This window comes from Cupressus sempervirens, chromosome 10 (assembly GCF_028749045.1).
Source record: "Cupressus sempervirens isolate cs-2001-9-10 chromosome 10, ASM2874904v1, whole genome shotgun sequence".
In the NCBI taxonomy this organism is placed as follows: Eukaryota; Viridiplantae; Streptophyta; class Pinopsida; order Cupressales; family Cupressaceae; genus Cupressus; species Cupressus sempervirens.
In genome coordinates, this window is record NC_143127.1 from 269,511,531 (window position 1) to 269,533,528 (window position 21,998).

Sequence of the window (21,998 nt, forward strand, 5' to 3'; positions counted from 1 at the left end):
TATTCTACAGTATGTCAATTGTCCTTGCCGTGATCTCCATAAAACAGTGGCATTACACCAAAACATTCCTTGACGTTTTGTATTTCTGATTTGTGTAAGGTTGCACGTAGTAGATTTGTTTGATTTTCCCTGGAACCATGTTTGGTTCTATATGCAATTTATTGTCACAAGCATTTCTTTGGTTAGCACTTGGACCATTGAGTCCTTTATTTTAGGAATGTTATTAAAAAAGCAAGAATAGGACCTTATATTCTCAATAATTTCTATACTTTGAAATACCATACCAATAAAATTGAATCAATAACTATAGGAAGGAAAAATTGCACAAGTTTTTGAATACCTTCTGCTAACAAATCAGAAAATGCTCCGTATAAGGGATGTAGATGGCTATTGGACATGGCCAGTGCTTGCAAATTGTCCAACATGAAAATCACCCAAAGTGAAACGTGAAAAGAAAGCTAAAAGCTATAAGCATTACTGCATTTCCATGTCTACGACCACATTAAAACATAAGCTAAGGCAGCACCTTAGGATAAGCTGGATATTCTTGCCATTACCATAAACTTGTATAACAGAGGAAAACAGAAAATATTCCTCGTGAGTAAGTCGTCCCAAAACAAACCTGACGAGCATTCACTAAAAAGCATGTCTTAAATAAAATATCCCCGAAGTCCTTCTGCCTCCCCATCTACTGAGTATTATCATAATTATCTAACATAATAAAGTTGTAAACCATTACAACCTGCTCCTAAAATTTGTAGTGTATCTATCTACTGTCATACTATATAAGCGAACTTGTTAAATTACCAAAAACAAGCTAAGAAGTGACACCATATACCAGTACGATTTATGTACCATATTCCTATCAACCCCCATTTTGCATGTAGCTCCTAGAATAATCATTAGTATGCAAGGAAAATATGTTATCTCCTTGTAACATAGAGTTATTTTAGTTCACTCCTCTTGAACATTGACCAACTCATACTCAACGAGAGAGAGATTATTGTCCTCCTTCACAACAAAATCTGCAGGCTCGGCTACCTCAATCCTACCCCACTTATCAACAGCAAGACGCATGGATCCTCTAAACATATCAATCTTTGCATTGCGGAAGACTACAGTTGATCCTTCCTTCATCAGATCCACTGCCAAAAAAAAAAAAAAAAAGTCAACATGTGAACAAAAGAACTTCAAATAAAAATGAACAAAGCTTAATAAACTAAAACACAGTTGTCAAACCAAAAGAAGAAGGAGACGAAACATTTGTATCATAGATATAAAGAGCAGTAGGCTAACATGCAAGAGAAGAGGTGAAATATGTGCCAAACAAACTGACTTGTTGCATGAAAGCCCATATCAAACACATTAGCACCATGCACATGAAAGCAGTCTAAAATAAAACTACAGCAAAAATAACATTGGTAGAACTTCAATTCAAGACAATCTAAAAGATCTCTGTTTTAGCTGTTCACCATCTAGCGAAGGGCACAGTTTGGCCAGAATGTCCCACCTAAACTATGCTTCCAGAAATTGCATTTTGATACCTAAGTTAATTGGGGCTCCTGCTATGAATGTCCCACCTAAACTTTGCTTCCAGAAATTGCATTTTGATACACATAATTTGATTGGGGTTCCTGCTATTTAAATAGCTTTACCAAGATCAAAATCATTTGAGACCTAAGATTCCCTGGTGTATTGAAGTTGACTTTGGTACTCATTTAGTGCTATAAATACTAAATGCTTTCATCATTCATTGCTAAGCTTCAATCCTAGTCAAGATCCCTGTATCATCTTTGTGACGTAGGCATTTGTAAATCATCCGCTGAAAAATATACATTACTTGTCATGTCAGCGGTCTTTGCAGAGGTAAATGCTTCTAAACCATTGCATGACAGTGACAGCTCCTAGAAAATGCATGTGAACTACTGTAACCTCTGTTTACCATAAATGTGACAACAAACTTTCATTTCCCTTGTGGCTGGTGAAACATGTGTTTAACTTTTAACTGGCCAAAAGATTGAAGATGGACAGAGCCACATTGAATGAAAAACCAGAATGCTGCAAGCCTTAAAACTGATGCAATGATAGAAGAAACTGAACAAGAAATTTGCTTCTTGTTGAAAAACCTGAGTAGTATGATACTGATAACTAGGAAAAGGTAGGGGCTAAAATATTGCTCAGCTTTGTTTCTCTTCCTTTAGGCTTGTTAAAAAGAAATCCCATCCTAATATGTCTTGAAACATAAGGAGTTGATCGAGGTAAGGATATCTTGAAATGAAAATAAATAGCTTACAAGCTTCAGGTTGGAACCCTCATCAAGGATCCCCTAGTGTGAAAGGTACTGGGAAAGTTCCTCTACAGAGAAACCAAGATATAACCAGGACAACTTCAAGATGGAGTGCCCTGCCCCTCTGACCTATATTGTTGAGCTGGAGAAAAGAGAAATGGTGGGAAATTGTACTGTCCCCTTCTACAATTTGCCCTAGTTTATTCCCTCTATCCTCTCTCCACTGCTCTATATAGTTCTCACTTCTTCCTTACTGGATGTGCCCTCTGCCATCAGTTCTATGTTTACACATTATTACCCGTGCTGTTATAGAACTGCTGATTATTCTTCCTGAATGATGCCCTATTTCTATGTTTGATGATCCGCTGGATGATTGACTTCCTTATGTTTCTGACTGTCGCTGGCTGAGTATTGCTTCCTTTGCCGTGTATTGCTGGTTGTGTATATTCCTTGCGATATATTGCTGGTTGTGCATGATTTGATATGATTCTCTACTGTGTTTTCTTTTCAATCTTTTCCTGCTGGGTTGAAAGTATTTATATTCTAACCCTTGACATGTTCCAAATAGACACCTGTTTTGTCTCCTGGCTGCTCTCAAAAGATTGTCTCTTCGTAACTGATGGCATCTGTTTCTGACAAATCCGATGACCATAATTTTTAATTTAGTCAGCTAGGCAGTTACGATTTTAAAGATCAAAGATCATTAAAATAATGTTTAACCAATATTAATCTGGTAAATGTTTAACCAAGATCAAACATCATTACAATAATGTTTAACCAATATTTATTATTTCCTGAGGGTGATCCTAGTCTAAAATTGAAATGGAAATCTTTGGACAATACCCCTCTTACAAATGATGAACGATCAGAATTATCCTGTTGATTGTCATCTAGAACCATTAATCCTAAATACTCTGAAGATTCTTTGGTTTGGTTGAGTTCTAAAGCTCGAACCTATAAGGTGAAAGAAGGATATCAACCCCTGGTGAAAAATCAAAACTGGAATAATACTGATCTACCGTTGCATTTATGTCAAGTTGTGCTTACCTAATGCAGGTATGTTCACATGGGCTGCTCTCCAACAGCGAATTCTAACAGCTGATGGTTTAAAAATATAGGGTTTGAAGGTACTTCAGATGTGTTTTATGTGAATCACATGAAGAAACCATGGATCATATTTTGTTAAATTGCCCATACACTCAAAACTGCTGGTTCTGGTTACTCAATAAATTACATTTCCAAATTCCCCTTCCAAGAAATTTATTTGAACTTTTTAAAAGTTGGCCAAGTCTATTTAAAAATAACACTTTTTCCCCCTTAGCTAAAATTGCCCCATCTATCCTGATGTGGGAAATTTGGAAGTAAAATAATCGAGGATATTTCAGGCCAAGAAACTAGGGACAGACATTTTGTTAAACAAGGTACAAGCAAGTATTGTAGAAGTATCAAATAATAGACTCGACAGATGAAATACTCAGAATGTATTTTCTCACAATGGGATAACAAGATTCAGAATGAATGTAATAATCTTGATATTCCCCCTCACTATGCCATTAAATTGTAAGTGGTCCCCAACTCAACAAAATTGTTACAAATTAAATTTTGACAGGGGTTCCCATGGTAATTCTGGGATGGCTGGCATTGGTTGCAATATTCACAATTGGAACAAAGTTATTTGTATCAGAATAGTAAGGCTATAGGAAAGGCCACTAATAACATCGCTGAACTAGAAGCCCTGTCAGAAGGACTTGTCATGTGTAGAACTCTTGGAATAAAAAATTGAAACTGAAGGTAAATCTCAGATCATCATTAACACCATTAGAATGGGATCAACCCCAAACTGGTGTTTAAATTCTAAATTACTTAAGAGTACTAGGTCTGATAAATCACTTCAACAATATAAGTCATGAACATATTTATTGAGAAGAAAATACTGAAGCCGATAAACTCGCAAATTTAGGTATAGAAGGAATCAGTATACAGTCATAAAAGAACATCTAAGAGCAATTTAATATTTTTTTTGAGTTTACAATAACAAGAAGCTTTACCATTTTATAATATGTACAGTGTTTCTAAATTACATTGTCACTTCCTTCTATGGTTTGCTTAGCATATTATAATACATCTCACTATAGTATACACTATTTATATAGGCAACAATTTACAAGTCAAATAGGTTAAGTATATTAGGAAAGAAGAGGACAATGCAAGATTAGAATACCTGACACCAATTAAATTATACATTCAAATGATTCACATTACCCACAAAACATAGCAATATGTCACCCTGTGACAAAATGTTTGAAGCATGACCAAAATCTCTCATAGGCAGCAAAATGTTATATGTGTCATCATTTTATTTAAAGATAACTTCCAAAAACACAATACTATTCATACATTGTAATCGTATGAAGTCTTTACCAAAACTCACATCATTCTTGCATTTGCTAACTGGATTACATCCCAAATAAGAAGCCAGAAAATGGTACTATTCAATTTGCTAATCATCCACCCTTTCACACCTAAGCATAAGTCATCGTAGCTTAGTAACATCTATATAGACACTTTTTGTCCACTCTTTTAACCATTTTTTATCAACTACGTGTTACTCTCTCTCTGAAAAGGAATTAGGCTAGTTATTGGTTCCACATTTTGGACTAATCAGGGGTTGTACTATGCAAAATGCAACGAGAAACCTTGAAGCATTCCCCATTTGAGTAAGAATCTATTGAAAGAACAAGGCACAAACAAACACGATGGCTGCAAACATTCACCAAACTATAAGAAATAACAAAAGCCCAATCAATGAATCCATCATTTATGAGCTAGAATAGACTTCTAATGACTCCACCAATATATAGACTTTCATTGAGATGTAGCATTCTACTTCATGGCATTCCTTGAGGCAATATTTTTATGAGGCTTTGTCAGGCATTCTGTTAATCGTTCACGGGCCTTGTCTATGCTTCCACATTTAGCATACCCATTTACTATAATATTTCCCACATACAATTTGGTTAAGTTTTCACCTACAATATCCAAAGCCAATTTGGGATGACACCTACTATGTTTGACCAAGCTTATTTTTAACGAGTATTTTGGATAGCGATTAGTGAGTACCATAGAAGCAGAAATCTACAAAAGAAAACATGATTAATCTTGAATCCCAAAGCTAGCCAATTTTTTACTTGAAAAAATCTCAATTCATGAAAAAATCGTTGACAAATCATTAAACGAATTGTTAAAGACCCTTTAGCTTTAGAGCACATTAAAATCCTTTAAAATGTCAAAAGTCATTGCAAAAATCTAGTGAAACCCTGCAAAAGACTCACAACATTGACGAGTTACTCATAAATAGGGTTAACTCCAAGACGGCACCAAAGTCAATGCCGAAACATAATTTTGTCACTTCAGTTTTCTTTCCGAACTTTACAAATCCCTAAACGAAGGAGCATGATGTAACGTCCACTATTGGGACTTTACTTAGTTTATCCCAGATTTCTCGATTGGGCTTTAAGTTGTGATGTCCCTTGTTAAGATTAGTCATTGATCTTATTATTATTTATTATTGTTCGTACTACCTTATTACCATTTTAGTTCGAGAAGAAGAAGCTTAGGATGTAAACAAGTTGCTCAGGTATCAATCACAATAGGCTCCAGTAAAAGTTTACAGATCCATGCCCTTAAGCCTTTCTTGGAGACATGACAGTCTTACCTTCTAAGATTCAAATAGTAATAGATCAGGAAGATATATACCTCTGTGTAATATGACTGATATATGATTGTCTTATTATTCTTATTCATAGATATATATTAAAATAAATAAGGATCTCTGATTCTAAGAGAATCCAGATATACTATTCTGCAATTCATCGTTGATTTATAGATAAGTTACAGAAAATCATTATGCTGTTTTATTATCCTCAACAGCCATTAAATCTAGAAATGAATTATCTTTAATAGGCACACTTGATATGTATTTCTTCGTATTCCTTTCTAAATACCTATATATATATTAATTTTCCTCCAATGTATATTAACTTCTATAAGATACTTATTCTTCTCCTCTTATACATCCCCCTCCTCTTTTCTGATTTAATCCATATTATATATCTAGTAATCTAAACAATTGTATCTCTTGAATGTCTGAAAGACGCATCCTTTCCTAACCATGTCTCTCCACAACAGATCCCATCTCTCAATATGAATATTATAAATGGATTATTTATTTATCCAGCCCTTGGTATTTTGCTTGACAACAATTAATTTACCATGAGTAGGGTCAAATGATTCTCTTATATTTTGATATATGAAATCGCATGTGTATCATTATGTTTCTGTTCATATTGTATGATTATTAATTTCTTTATTGGTTAATGGCCATGATCGCTGTTGGTTTAGACCAATGTTCCAATTATATACTTGTTGATGTGGTAGATGTTTAGTTGGCTCAAACCAATCACAGTTTGTAGCTTGACTGCAGAAAATTATCCATTTTAGGGAAATATATTAGCTGACGTGTAATGGTCTTTGATACTTAAATATTACTGTTTTGCTAATTATGATCAAGTCCTTGTTTACTTGTTTATTACTTCTAGAAAGGCTGCTATCTAGGACAGATGTAATTGTTATTTGAAATATTGAAGTATTAACAATTAATTAATATAAAAATAATTGAAGATTGGCTATACTTAAAAATGTGATAGCTAATTATGTTGGCATAACTAATGATTGTATTGAAGAGATATTATAGTGCAGGTATGATACACAATTGGTCGGTTATTTGTATTGTCACTGGTCAACTAAAGTGTTGATAGCTGACAGTTTACACAGAGCATTGTTCTGACATATGCAGTATCAAAATCAGCATTGAAGTCCTGTTGCAGTAGGAACTGGAGTGTGTGGTTTGTATGGAAGACTGGGTGATGTCCCATGATGCAGTGTCTATAATTGCGCACACCAGAAACAAGTCTGAACAAAGTTATGATCGATTGAAGTATGAAAGAAAAACCACAAAGAACAGTCACTGACAGACAGTGAGTGATTTTGATTGGTCTATCAAATCTATGAAGATTCACATGGTGAGGTTTTGGATTTATGATCTAGACTCAGTTATGAGACCAGTGTTACAGTCGCAAATGTTTAGTTTACTGGAAGGCATGGTTTGGATTGATAAAAGTTCGATCTATGGAAAATAATAGAACTCTTAGAATAATTTATGTTTGATCCTTAGCCGGTGCCGAAGGGCCGACCCTGGTGGATCTTTCACAATATAAAGTGTCGTGATGATGTGGCACTAATGAGTTGTGATGAATTGGTCTTGTGTTGATCATTGTGATCGAATTTCTTTAAGTTGTGCATGTTTGTTGGAAAAGGTGAAAAGAGCTAGATGTTCTTGGTCAAATCAATGTGCAGTTCGAATCGGTAATCGAGTGGATCTGAAAAATGACAGATTAAGGTTTAGTGACACATTTTGGCAGGTCACAAGTGAAATTCAAATGTAATACATTTTGTTTGAGGCAATGGCCACCATAGCAAGTGAAGTTGTACTTATATTTCAGCAGGTTGTATTTGTAAGTTGGTAGATCATGAAAGACGATTGCAGTTGATCAACTTTTTGAATGTTGACAACAAGCAGAATCTGAGCTTGACTGGATATGTACAAGCAAAGAAAAACTGTTATCCCCTGATCATCTTCCTTGTTGAATTCTAAATAGAATCTCCAAGCTAAATCCCTTACCAGATCACTCCTAACAGGGTGAGAAGGAGCCTAATCTTTTGAAATTTTATTCCCTTAACCTGGTGGCTCATTAGCATAAGTTAGGAATCCTCCAGCAAGGTTACTCCTAACAAGGTAAAGCTCCTAGCATGGCTGGAGGCAAATAACTTAACCAGATAACTCCAAACAAGGCCTGCTCTTAACCAGATATCATTGTAGGCTCCTAACATAGCTAGGCCTTCAGCGGGGCACATTTTAGAAGAGTGTAAAATATTTGCAGTTACTAGTTCCCATCATGGTTTTTCCTTCTGACCACGGGTTTCCACATGAAAAATATAGGTGTTATTGTGTTACTTGTGTGGACACTTTCCTGTGTTGCTTTGCTTCTTACTTCACAAGTTAACATTGTGTGAAAATGATTGAATGTCTGAGTGATCAGATCTGATCTATGTTAATAAGTTGGTTAATGTTTGAATCTGATAGATTATTGCTTCATCCCCCCCCAGTAATCTTAGACCTTATAATACTTCTAATTGGTATCAAAGCCCTAGGTCCTCTTGGTGGTAAGTCTAACAACTTGAGGTAAGATAAGGATGATAAAGAAACAAGGTCCAAAGTTTTCTAAGGAGAACTACTCCAAATGGTATGACAGGATGAAGACCTATATCATAGGAATGAAGCCATAGTACTGGAGACATCTTGAGAACAAATATGTTACACCTACTAGGACACTTAGTGAAGATCAATTGAAGGTGCAGTTGGAGAGCATTCAAGCACTGGAAACCATTGTAAGTACTTTATTTGATACTAAGTTGATTACTGTTTGTCAACTTGATACTGATCATGATGTTTGGGAAAAGCTCAAGTTAGTCTATAGTGGAGTTGTTTGTGTGCAGAGAGCTAAGGTAGATAATTTTAAAAGGAAAGCATGATGACATGAAAATGGTACAAGGCGAAAATATTGCTCAGTATGGTCATAGGATAAAAGTTGTTATTGCCATCAGAAGTGTCAGTAGTACCACTGATGATGAAGATGTGGTAAGTAAAGTGTTGAGAACCTAGCTACTGGCTTCTGCCATTAGAGTTTCTGCTATTCATGAATTAAGAACTTTCAACAAAGTCTCCACTAGTGGATTAATTAGCAAGCTTGCTGCTTTTGAGTTGAGCAATTATGATAATAGTATTCCAAAGGTTGAAGCAACTTTCAGGGCCTCCTTATCCTTGGTTCCAAAAAGAAAGATAAAGAGACAAGTGGTCACATAGAGCTTGAGTTAGTGTGAAGAACAAAAGCAAGAAGAACTTGAAGCCCTACTTGCAAGAAGATTGCCTAGAGGTACCAATAAGTACAAAGGCAAATTACAATTAAAATGTTTTTCATGTAAGAAAATAGGACATATTGTTGCTAGATGTCGTAATGGTGATCAGAACGACAAGATCAGAAGATCTAAAGACAAAGGCAAGAAGTAGAATTATGTTGCAGAAGATGAAAGTGTAAGGTATGAGGTATCAGAGGATAATGATGAGGAAGAGGTGGTGTTTGTTGTTGTCAAGGAAGAGACCACAAAAGGTGAGAAGCCATTAGTCTCACATCTAGATCACAGTAATGATTGGGTCATTGATAGTGAATGCTCACATCACACGACTGACAATAGAAGTAAGTTTATCAAATTTATCAAGCTCTTCAGTTTGATGGTGGTGTAGATAAGTGGTAACAATACACCTTGTTATGTAAAAGAAAAATGCTTTATCTCTCTGAATGGTAAAAGTAATGCAGATGATGTTTATCATGTGGAAGGTCTAAAGCATAACTCCCTCAATGTTGGTCAGCTAAATGATAAAAAAATCATCCAGAATTCAAGGGAGATATTTGCAGGACTCTAGGAAGCTCGGGAGACTTGATTGCTACCAAGAGGCAAACTGAAGTTAACTTATTTCATTTCTATACTACTATTAAGACTAACAGCTGTTTGGTTGCTAAGGTCGAAGATAGCTAGCTGGCTTTGGCATAGAAGGTGGTGTCATGTGAACTTTGATAGCTTGGTCAAAGCAAGTAAGAAAAATGCAATTAAAGGATTGCCTCCACTAGTAAAATCAAACAATGTTATGTACAAGAAATGTCAATTGAGTAAGTTAACTAATACTATTTTCAGTAGCAAGTCTTATTCATCTGAGAATGTGTTGGATTTTGTGTAGTCCTATGAGGACAAGGAGATATCTTGAGAGACAAATATGAAGCATTTCATAAGCTCAAGGTGTTCAAGAAACTTGTAGAGAAAGCAACTGGTAAGAATCTGAAGTTCTTGAGATCTGGTAGAGGAGGAGAATATACTTCTTGGGAATTTCTTGATAATTGTGACAGGAATGGTATCAAGCGTCAGATATCTGCTGCAAAGACTCTACGGCAATATGAAAATGTTGAAAGAAGAAATAGAACAATTGTTGATGCTTCCAGAACCATGATGATCCAAGGAAATGTTGTCAAGATGTATTGGAAAAAAGCAATCAATACTACAGCCTACACTATGAACCAGGTGCTTGTAAAGAAAAGAACCAGTAAGACTCCCCATGAATGATGGTATGCTCATACACCTAGTGTAAAGCACTTTTAAAGTTTCTGGTAGTAGGTCTTACATCAAGAGAGATAAATTTACAAGAAACTTTGATCCTAAGAGTGATGAAGGAATTTTCTTATAATATTCTACAAACATTAAGGCTTACAAATGTCTCAATAAAAGGGCTAACAAGATAATTGAAAGTGCAAATGTGAAGGTGGTTGAATCTGAATTACTACAGATAGATTTGACATGCATAATGATTTCAACACATGAATCCGGAAAAGCTCAGGAAATCGTATACGTACAACCAGAAAAACAAGAAACAGTTAAACTGAACAATGATGAGGATGAGGTAGTTCAACTGGTGGAAGAAGTTCCAAAGCCTGAACTAGTAATACCAAGGTATGTGAAGCTAAATCAATTTACAAACAAAATCATTGGTGATAAGAATGCAGAAGTTCAGACTAGAAGGGAAATCAGGGAGAGTACTTGTTTGATTTCAGAATTTGAACCTAGGACAGTCACTGAAGCACTAAGGAGTGATGAATTGATCAAGGCTATGGAGGAAGAACTTGATCAGATTGAGAAGAATGATACATGGATATTAGTTCCCAAACTAGTAGACAAAAATGTAATCAACACAAAGTGGGTCTTCAGGAATTAACTGAATGAAGATGGAGAAGACTAGTTTGCAAGGGTTATGCAAAAGAAGGACTGAAATATGGAGAGTCAAGACCTTTGCACCGGTTGCAAGACTTGAAGGTAAGGATGTTACTTGCCTATGTTGCTTATAAGAAGTTTAAAGTATTTCAAATGAATGTCAAGAATGCATCCTTGAATGGAATTCTAGCAGAAGAATTATACATAGAACAACTGAATGGTTTTGCGCTATCAAAAGATAAGTACATGGTGTGTCATCTGCAGATATCTTTGTATGGCCTGAAACAAGCACCAAGAGTATGGTTTGAAAGATTGCACTATTTAAGATTGTTACGACAATAGATAGTTTCTATTAGCTCTGTTTAATTTCTAATGGTTATCTATTGTAATCTTTTGTAAATATTAGAGTGTTTCCAATATTTAGTTTTTTGTTTCTAGAGTAGAATGTTTCTATTCTTTACGATTGTTTCCTAAATAAACATCGTTCAGCCTCTTGTATAAATTGATCTCTTGATCACTGTTAATATCAAGCAAATATTTTCTTTGTAGTATGGTATCAAAGCCAATACTCTAAAAAAGATTTCAAAAATAATTATAATTTCTTGGTTGAAATTATCTGCCTTTTATTTTTGAAATTATTTACATGCATATTTGCTTCCAACTCTCTCTACAATCTGACTAGGGTTTCCGTTCTGAAAGATTTAAATCTGTCAACTTCTGGTTCAGTTCTGCAACCCATTTTTGTCCAGATCCATCTGTTTTTCTGCACATTTCTGCCATTTTTGTGGTTTTTTTGCAAAAGGGTAGCTTTTGTTCAAAACCCTAGTTTTCGAGTTCGGAAATTTTTTTATTCCACATTGTTGCGGGGTTTTTCGATAACTCAATTGGGTTGTCGTCAGATTTTTCTGGGTGCCTTGATTTTTGAGCTAGCTAATCCAGAAACCGACAACATATTCTTTTTGGGTTTTTTGAACTCTCTTCTAAGCCACCCTTCAAATTTTCTAAGTCTCTACTATTTGAGGGTTGCATGCACTTGCATGTTGTTTGCATGTGTTGCTTTACCATGCAAAGTCTCACGTTTGCCTCCCTTAAAAATTCTAGTGGGTTTTTCATAAATTTTTTTCCTCAAAAAAAAATTTCTGATGGGTTTTCATATTTTTTTCTCTAAATTTTTTTTATGGGTTTCTATAAATTTTCCCTTAAAATTTTCTAATTCTTTAATCTGCAAAGTTCTCTGGGATTTCTTTGTGGGTTTGTAATTTTTTCCTAAAAAATTATCTATTAGGTTTTACCATTTTTCCTACAAAAATGAAACTTTGTATTATCAAGTTTTGATTGATTTTTCACCTCAAAAATCATGTTGAGATTTGATTGATTTTTCACCTCAAAAATCATGTTGAGTTTTGATTGATTTTTCACCTCAAAAATCATGTTGGGTTTTGATTGATTTGTCACCCCAAAAATCATGTTCGGTTCTTTTGATTTTCTCTTAAAAATCATGGCTTTTTGCGGTTTGTTTTGGAGCATCATGCTCATCTACAAAGTTTTGGAGCATTATCGAAAGTACCATCAGCAAACATCCTCTGCTCAAGATTCAAAAGGCTCCTAGAAGAAAACCATCCGATGCAACTATTGCCATAAGTATGGGCACATGAAGGTTGAATGTCGAACGCACTTAGCTGCCCTATCTAAACAATCTAGTTCGCAGCTCATAGCGAATAGTGCAGAGCACCTTGAGCACACAGAATCTGTCTTTTACGGCTTTTTGATAACTTCGTGCTCTGGATAGATTAACCATTAAATGAGAGTATTACAATAATAGTTAGTTTCTATTATCTTTATTTAGTTTCTAATGGTCATCTATTGTTATCATCTATAAATATTAGAATAATTCTAATGTTTAGTTTTCTATTTCTAGAGTAGAATGTTTCTATTCTTTACAATTGTTTCCTAAGGAAACATCGTTCAGTCTCTTGTATGAATTGATCTCTTGATCACTATTAATATCAAACAAATATTTTCCAATTACTTCGTAATAAAGATCAGCTTTAAAAGAACTAGTGAAGGCAATAATATCTATTAGAAGACTGAAAGTGATAACTCGTTGATAGCTATGATATTTGTTGATGATATAATATGTGGTGGTGATGATGATATGAGGCTTGGCATACGCAGCGGAAATGAAGGATTTTGAAATGTTAATGATAGGAAAGATTAAGTTTTTCATTGGGTTGCAAGTCATGCAACTAAAGGATGGCATCTTCATCAGTCAATCAAAATATGTAAAGGAAGTGTTGAAGACATTTGAAATGATAAATTGCATTATGTTTTCACAGCAGACTGAATATTGCTCATGCAATTGGGATAGTTGCAGGGTTTCAATCAAATCCTAAGGAAACACACGTGATTGCAATAGAAAAGATATTTAAATACCAAAAAAGAACTACTCAATATTATGGGTTTCTATAAATTTTCCCTTAAAATTTTCTGATTCTTTAATTTGCAAAGTTGTTTGGGATTTCTTTGTGGGTTTGTAATTTTTTCCTAAAAAATTATCTATCGGGTTTTACCGTTTTTTCTACAAAAATGAAGCTTTGTATTATCAAGTTTTGATTGATTTTTCACCTCAAAAATCATGTTGGGTTTTGATTGATTTTTCACCTCAAAAATCATGTTGGGTTTTGATTGATTTTTCACCCCAAAAATCATGTTCGGTTCTTTCAATTTTCTCTTAAAAATCATGGCTTTTTGCAGTTTGTGTTGGAGCATCATGCTCATCTGCAAAGTTTTGGAGCATTATCAAAAGTACCATCAGCAAACATCCTGTGCTCCAGATTCAGAAGGCTCCTAGAAGAAAAAACATCCAACACAACTATTGCCACAAGTATGGGCACATGAAGGTTGAATGTCGGACACGCTTAGCTGCCCTATCTAAGCAATCTGGTTTGCAGCTCATAGCGAATAGTGCGGAGCACCTTGGGCACACAGAATCTGTCTTTCACACTTTTTTGATAACTTCGTGCTCTGGATAGATTAACCATTAAAGGAGGGTATTACGATAATAGTTAGTTTCTATTATCTCTATTTAGTTTCTAATGGTCATCTATTGTTATCTTCTATAAATATTAGAGTAATTCTAATATTTAGTTTTCTATTTCTGAAATAGAATGTTTCTATTCTTTACAATTGTTTCCTAAGGAAACATCGTTCAGTCTCTTGTATGAATTGATCTCTTGATCACTATTAATATCAAACAAATATTTTCCAATTACTTCGTAATAAAGATCAGCTTCAAAAGAACTAGTGAAGGCAATAATATCTATTAGAAGACTGAAAGTGATAACTCATTGATAGCTATGATATTTGTTGATGATATAATATGTGGTGGTGACGATGATATGAGGCTTGGCATTTGCAGCGAAAATGAAGGATTTTGAAATGTTAATGATAGGAAAGATTAAGTTTTTCATTGGGTTGCAGGTCATGCAACTAAAGGATGACATCTTCATCAGTCAATCAAAATATGTAAAGGAAGTGTTGAATACATTCGGAATGATAAATTGCATTATATTTTCACAGCAGACTGAATATTGCTCATGCAGTTGGGATAGTTGCAAGGTTTCAATCAAATCCTAAGGAAACACACGTGATTGCAATAGAAAAGATATTTAAATACCAGAAAGGAACTACTCAATATGGTCTTTAGTAACCACATGATGCGACTTCATTCTAAGTGTGTACAGTGATGCAGACTGGGCAGGAAATATAGATGATAAGAAAAAACACGAGTGGTGGTATATTCTTTGTAGGTGGAAGACTTGTGTCTTGGATTAGCACGAAGCAAAATTGTATCTCTCAATCCACAACAGAGGCAGAGTATGTAGCAGCTTCCAGTAATTGTTCATTGGTTGTATGGATAAAGCTTTAGAAGGAATCGAGGAGAAGATCACAGAACTAGTGATTGTCTTTTGTGACAATACCAGCGCAATAAGCATATCCAAGAACCCAGTGCAGCACCCTGAGACTAAGCACATTGCAATAAATTATTACTTTCAGAGAGAAAAGGTCCAAGAAGAGGAAGTGAAGATGGATTATGTGTCATCTAAGGAACAGGTTGTAGATATCTTCACAGAGCCATTAACTAAGGATGTTTTTGAGTATCTAAGAGGTAAGTTAGGGGTCATTCCCCTACTAGAGTAGAACTAAGATGTTGTTATAGCATCAATCCAGAGGAATCATTGCATATCTTTCATTGGATTGGTGTTCAGGAAACTACGTCTCAGGGGAAGTAGTTGGATGTAAAGAAGTTGAAAGTAGAAGGTTGGTTGCAGCAATTGGTGACTCATGTTTAGTGGCACCTGTGGCATTGTTGTCAACGAGGGAGATGAATTAAGAAGGTAAGAAAGTACCAAAATAAGGGGAGAAGAATTCAGAGGAATAATAAAATGCAGATCCTCAGTAGTGACCTAAAGTTCGAATGTCTTTGAATTGCATATTGATTTGAAAACTGCATCCAAGAAAATCCAACTTCCAAGATGAGCCAGATTGCTTTATGAGTCCTTGGTAATAGTCCCATCAACACTGTTGGAAATTGTGCAAAGCTGTCCTTGCCTAGCCAGTAATAAGAATGTTGTTTCTGGGTTCTATTTCTGTGTGGAACAGAAATAAAATTTAAACCTACATTTCTGTAGCCATACCTAGAGCATGAGGCAATGTTTATATTTCTACTTCACATCCCACCAAAGCTTGATTTCAGTTTACCTCGTGTCTGTGCATGATACATTAAAACTTTCCTCCTCAAATTCTTTGGGCCTCCAGAATTTTTTCTGTCTAGCACTACTGTGATTTAATTCAACTTAGACTCTTAAAATAATTTTGTGAGTTGCAAAGCGAACATGAGAGATGAGAGAGAGAGAGAGATTGGGGAAGTGACAGACCACCATTGATTATTTCAACTTCAAAAATTACTAGCACCAAATGCTAGAACATTTAATTAAAACTCTAACTGAAGGACTAAACTTAACAATTAGTCCAGCAACCTGATCCAACATAACGTGATACCCATTTCACTGTCAGTATATCTTGTTGCTACAATTGACTTGTAAGGATTACTACAAAACCTATATAATGATGTGGACCCTCAGTGGTGCCTGTAACTTGAATGCCTTTGAACTGCATATTGAATTGAAAAACGAACCAAGAAAAATCCAAGACCAAAAGATCTTCGAAAGTACTTCACACATCTTTTCATAATTGTCCTATAGAACTGGAATTGTGCAAAGCTATGATTGCCTACACAGTTATAAAACATTTAAGTTCTATTTCTGTGTGATATGGCAATAAATCTGCATTTATCTAGAAGTATCCAGAGCATATGTGATAATATGGAAGGTACCCATGAGCATATGACTTGAATAGTCCTATAGAACTGGAATTGTGCAATGCTGTGATTGCATACACAGTTACAAAAAATTTAGGTTCTACTTCTGTGTGAAATGGCAATAAATCTGCATTTCTCTAGAAGTATCCAGAGCATATGAGATAAGGCATCCATGAGCATATCACTCGATAAGCTGCAGGCCTAGCTTTTATTTATTTAAATTATCCCTTTAAAAAGTGATCAGATTAGATGAAATTCAAGACAGAAGCAGGAGTGGAATGAGGAAAGCATTCAGCATCCTATGTCCTGAAGAACTCTCTATCTCCAATTCTCCTCCTGTCCAATTAAAAGCTACAGTCTTTCTTCAGTCTAGCACTATTACGAAATATTTCTACCATATATGGTTCTGGTACAATTTCTGAATTGTAATAGGCACACAAGAGAATCAATGTCAAGGACATGGAGCAAAATTTACTCTTTCAACTACTCAAATTACTATTTTAAATGTCAGAAAGATGCACTACCTTCAACATGAACTGCTTAAACCGACAGTTTGTCCAGCAACCTGGTTCGAGATAGTATGCTACCTAGTCCACTGTTAGTCTATTGTTCAAATACAGGCCAGTCAACAACTGGGCATGATGGCATACATGAGGGAACAAAGCACCTGAACTCAACAGAGAGAAAGGGCAATGCTCTACCACAAAATTATTGTTTGAGGAACAATAGAAACACTTGCAATCAGACGCATTAAACACTTCTTCCAATGGAATCATTTATGTCACAATAAGCCAATATAAACAGCTCCTCGTGGTTATGAACAACAGCTTCTCATGGTTAAATGTAGCTATCATATAGTTTATCCTTTTTCACTGCTGAAACCCAAAGAAAGCAGAACAGCAACAGAATAGTTCAAGGATGATCAATAAGCCAATATGAACAACTTCTCATGGTTAAGATAAATGTATTTATCATATATTTTTCCCTTTTCCGCCATTGACTGTCTCATGCTATCAAAGAGTTGCACAGCATTACATCATGTTGTGTAGACACCGGCTGTGGGAGGCAAAACCTTACCACACCAATCTTAAATAGCTCATTACTTACATTTTAAAATTTGAATATTTAAAATTTATTATACTGCATTATTTCATGTTTTAAAAAATTTACAAATTTATATTAGTTGAACTTAATCACACATTTTTTCACCAACTTTTATCTTTGACTTTAAAATTCAAATATTATCCTTGTTTTCTCAAATAAAACACAAACCCTCTTGACACAGATCTAACTATCTGTTACAACAGCCAAAGGATATATGATAGCTTTGTTTTCAAATATAAAAAATAGAGATAAAACGTAGAATAATCATACACCTAGATGAGAATGGTCACTCAAATTATTAGTTTACGTTAAATACCCTTTCAACTAGGAAGCAAAATACTGCACAAAGAGGATAGTCAAAGTCTATAGTTCCAAAATTTGGGAATAAATCGTGACAACTCAAAGCCAACTCCAGAACCAATTTTTTCATTCCAAAATTGTCACAAGCTTTTGATAAAATCACATTCAACAATTGATAAGTAGGAGATAATTTCCACAGCTAGTCAAATTGTGATATGAATATCAGGATTTAACTGTGTGATTTTGAGTCAAACACGATGACCCATGTTTCATGAGTAGTGATTCAACATGAATCCATCTCTCATGAGAATAAATGGAACACTCATCACTCATTGGATCTAGGTGATGCTCACAGGGGTGAAGCACCGGGACTTCCTGGGAGGTCACTGTTTAAAACCTTCACCAAGTGTTGTGCCTTCACCAAGTGTTGTGCCTTATGACCTCCCGGGAAGTCCCGGTGCTTCACCCCTGTGAGCATCACCTAGATCCAATGAGTGATGAGTGTTCCATTTATTCTCATGAGAGATGGATTCATGTTGAATCACTACTCATGAAACATGGGTCATCGTGTTTGACTCAAAATCACACAGTTAAATCCTGATATTCATATCACACATTCAACAAGTTAAAACATACAAATTGTGACAAAACATGTCAAGAAACTGGAAAAAGAAATTGACCAGACAAAATTATTTGTAGCTTTATTAAATTCTTGATTAAAAAATTTTAGGGTTTCTGAGTTTTCTAATTTTGGCAATAATTCTTCTGAATGATTTCTTACCATAATTTTAAAAATTCTTATTCTTAAAACAAAATGTTTTCTCATTCAGTCCTAAGAAAGACTGATGCTAAAATGAAGCCTCGTAACATTCCACAAGAAACTAGATAAAGGGATTCCAACTAAAAAAAGAATACATAAAACATGATATTGATTTTGACAAAGTCTCTGCAGATAGGATATTTCAGGTAATTGTCCCCTTGGCCACAGTGGCAAATCAAAGGCATGTGATTCATGCAGATCTAAAAATGGCAACAGGTACTCTGCCTCATGATCCTTACAGTGAATAAATAGATCAAGCCAGTACAACAGTTCATGTCTGCATCAGCATGCTTGGGATGCTGGTAGAAGTAATGGAACCTTAACAGCATTGAGATTACAGTGAAAAACTCTCAAAAATGAGATTCCTTGAGAAGCCTCCTAACATGGGTAGGAAGAAAGATCAAGAAAAAAAAGAAAACAATTGGCAAGATGTTTGTCAATCTGGCAATAAAAACCAATGATTCATTTCTCCGTCTCAAAAAAGATAGTTCTTTCAAGGAATATAAGGAGTATGACTAGCCTCAATAGACAATAGGCAATTCAATATTTCATTTCATTTCATTTTCTTTCAAGGAACGTAAGGAGTATGACTAGCATCAATAGACAATACACTATTCAATATTTCATTTCATTTCATTTTCTTTCAGGGAATATAAGGAGTATGACTAGCATCAATAGACAATAGGCTATTCAATATTTGATTTGATTTCATTCTCTAAATGTTGTCTTCACCTTCGAGACTAAGATGTTTGAGGAAGGTATATTGAGTTTGGCAGATTTGGGCCAGAGGCCAGTGCTAGTGCATAGGGACTCAAGGAAATTCAGGTGGTCTGTCTTGTCACAGAGACCCTCACAAAGTTGTCCCCAAATTGTGGATCTCTAGTAGATCATTGATGTCTATGGCTGCCCCAAGGTTGGAATAAGGTCAAGTTAATCTCCTCGACAATGTGTATGCTCTGGTCTCAAATCAGGTGGTTATGTCCTTGCTACATAGATACCTTGGATCCTTGCAGGGGATGTCAATGTTTTTTCAAATAAGTGAAAAAGAAGGGAGATTTTGTTGGGCTTGAGCACTCTTCTAGGGTCTTGTGGGCTATCATAGATCTTTCAAACCTGGTAGACATAAAGTCGATAAGTAGGAGATTTTTCCATAGCAAGTAAAATTGTGATATTGCTATCAGCATTCAACTGTGTAATTTTTGAATCAAAGTGACTGACTCATGTTTCATGAGTAGTGGTACACATAAACCCATCTCTCAGATAATGAATATAACACTTAGCATTAATTGGATAATGAATATAACACTTAGCATTAATTGGACCTAGGTGATGCTCACAATGGTGAATCATTGGGACTTCGCAGGAGGTCATCATAATGAGTAGTTAATGCACATTACTTTAAGAAAAGTCTTTTGATTTTTTATAGCAACAAATACCTAAATATACTCTTTAAAAATAATTTTTATAAAGCACATCTATGTCCATAATAAAGTTTCTCTGATGGGCAATTGTGATAAGTTTTCTAACCTTGAATCTTCCAAAAATTCCTACAATTACTCATGAAAATAGGTCATCATAATGAGTAGTTAATGCACATTACTTTAAGAAACCTGCTTAACAAAATTAATTTATATATTATATCTAAAAGTCTTTAGATGTTTCATAGCAACAAATTCCTAAATATACTCTTTAAAAATATTTTTTATAGAGCACATACATGTCCATTTTTCGCATTCTATTTTAAATATGGGAAAGGACGAAGTTAACCCACCGCATCCGATTCCGGCTGTAGCTTTTCCAAACTAATTATCACAGTGGATGGTGCTAGGTACAAGTCCAGGATGATTTGGATATCTAAGCTGAATTTCAAAGAACTAGGCCAGGTGAGAGTCCTAACTGAGTTGCCATCTAAGCTAAAAACCCCAGAGAGAAATTTTCAATCAGCAAATGTTAAATGACCGCCTAATCTTTGTAAAGTTTAGTATAATGTTCGGAACCAACAAAGAACTAGAGGGGCAGTTGGTAAAACACCAAAACCGCAAAACAACGAGATGCTAGGTACTAGTACTCAACTACCTCTAAGTTCCGCATTTTGAATTTTTCAGATGAAAAAATCAATAAATTAACATTTAAAACACTTGAAAGTGCCCTTCCTTTTAATGGGATAAGCTAGGTAAGTACCTTGCTCATTTCTGGCAGTAAAGACGATGATACCAGTATCGTCGCCGACGAGACACTCGGCGATTCGCATTTGACGGACTTGAGCATCAGGGCGGCCCTTCTGCAGTACAACCTTAACATTTATCACCTTCAACACCAAATTATGTCCCGTCGTCCCCGGCCTCAACTGATCTATCTTAACGAACACTGCCTTCCTCAAACTCCCCCCATTTGGAGACGACATTCTTACAATTCTCAAATCAAACCCTCTAAAACCCCAGTCAAATTTCAGACTCTTGACAAAGCGTAGCACAAACTGGAGTTAAAACAACAAAAAATAATGCAGACCTACATGAAACAGAACACATATACAGAATTAAACTTGAAAACAAAAGAAGACGAATCGATTTCAAGGAATATAAAATGAAAAGAAAAAGACAAACCAGCGGCTCTGTGATAGTTTTATAATGGCGACTAAGCGGCCTTCGGGCAGCGGGCAACGGGCAGCGATTTTCTACCCGGGTATTTCCGGAGATAAAGGCAGGGGTTTATGGTGCCCGATTTTGAGGGGTGGTTGGGGAGAACATTTGGCGGCAAGTCCTATGTTATCACTTCATTATTTGTCTGTATGTTAGTGGTGAATAACACGTGGATATATTTTCGGCATGCGGACGATTTGGTAGAATTTTGGTGGCTTTTGAAGAATGGAATTGGCAGCAGGTAAGGAGGATAGGATATCGACAAGTTTAATAGTCGACTCCGTGATATTCGGTGACACTAAAATAGTTGAGTAGATTATAGGTAATAGTGTTAGAACTAGCACTTACACCGGAAAGAGCAAGGGATACGTCAATAGTGAGAAAAGGTGGTAGTTTACATGTAAGATACATGATTATGTCTAGTTTGTGCCATACATATAATAAGACGGTAAAAGAATATAAACAACAAAAAATGCTAGGTTGAAAGTTGTTATTTTGACAATTAAAAAACAATTCATGAAAGGAATCAATAAC

At 35.3% G+C, this 21,998-nt stretch overlaps 1 protein-coding gene across 3 annotated transcripts; it reads right to left on the reverse strand.

Moving 5' to 3' along the window:
* Positions 1 to 527: 527 nt before the first annotated feature.
* LOC149533676 (uncharacterized protein At4g28440-like) lies at positions 528 to 21,686 on the reverse strand. 3 transcript variants are annotated; one of them, XM_089803356.1, is made up of 3 exons: positions 21,429 to 21,686; positions 21,007 to 21,333; positions 528 to 1,145 (listed from the first exon to the last, which is right to left on the reverse strand). In XM_089803356.1, the coding sequence occupies exons 2-3, from the start codon at positions 21,227 to 21,229 to the stop codon at positions 955 to 957; spliced, it is 414 nt and encodes a 137-aa protein (XP_089659482.1). In that variant the 5' UTR covers positions 21,230 to 21,333; positions 21,429 to 21,686; the 3' UTR covers positions 528 to 954. The 3 variants fall into 3 exon arrangements, with proteins under 3 accessions (XP_089659482.1, XP_089659483.1, XP_089659481.1); XM_089803357.1 differs by having other exon boundaries at positions 21,007 to 21,301; positions 21,429 to 21,572; XM_089803355.1 differs by lacking the exon at positions 21,429 to 21,686 and having other exon boundaries at positions 21,007 to 21,422.
* Between the last annotated feature and the right edge of the window lie 312 nt (positions 21,687 to 21,998).

Bases quoted from the DNA above. Each gene is read 5' to 3' on its own strand.
- LOC149533676 (XM_089803356.1), bottom strand. From the start codon at position 21,229: ATGTCGTCTCCAAATGGGGGGAGTTTGAGGAAGGCAGTGTTCGTTAAG. The intron at 1,146-21,006 runs GTACTTACCTAG...TTTTTTTGGCAG, and splicing joins TACTGCCAGAAATGAGCAAG to TGGATCTGATGAAGGAAGGA.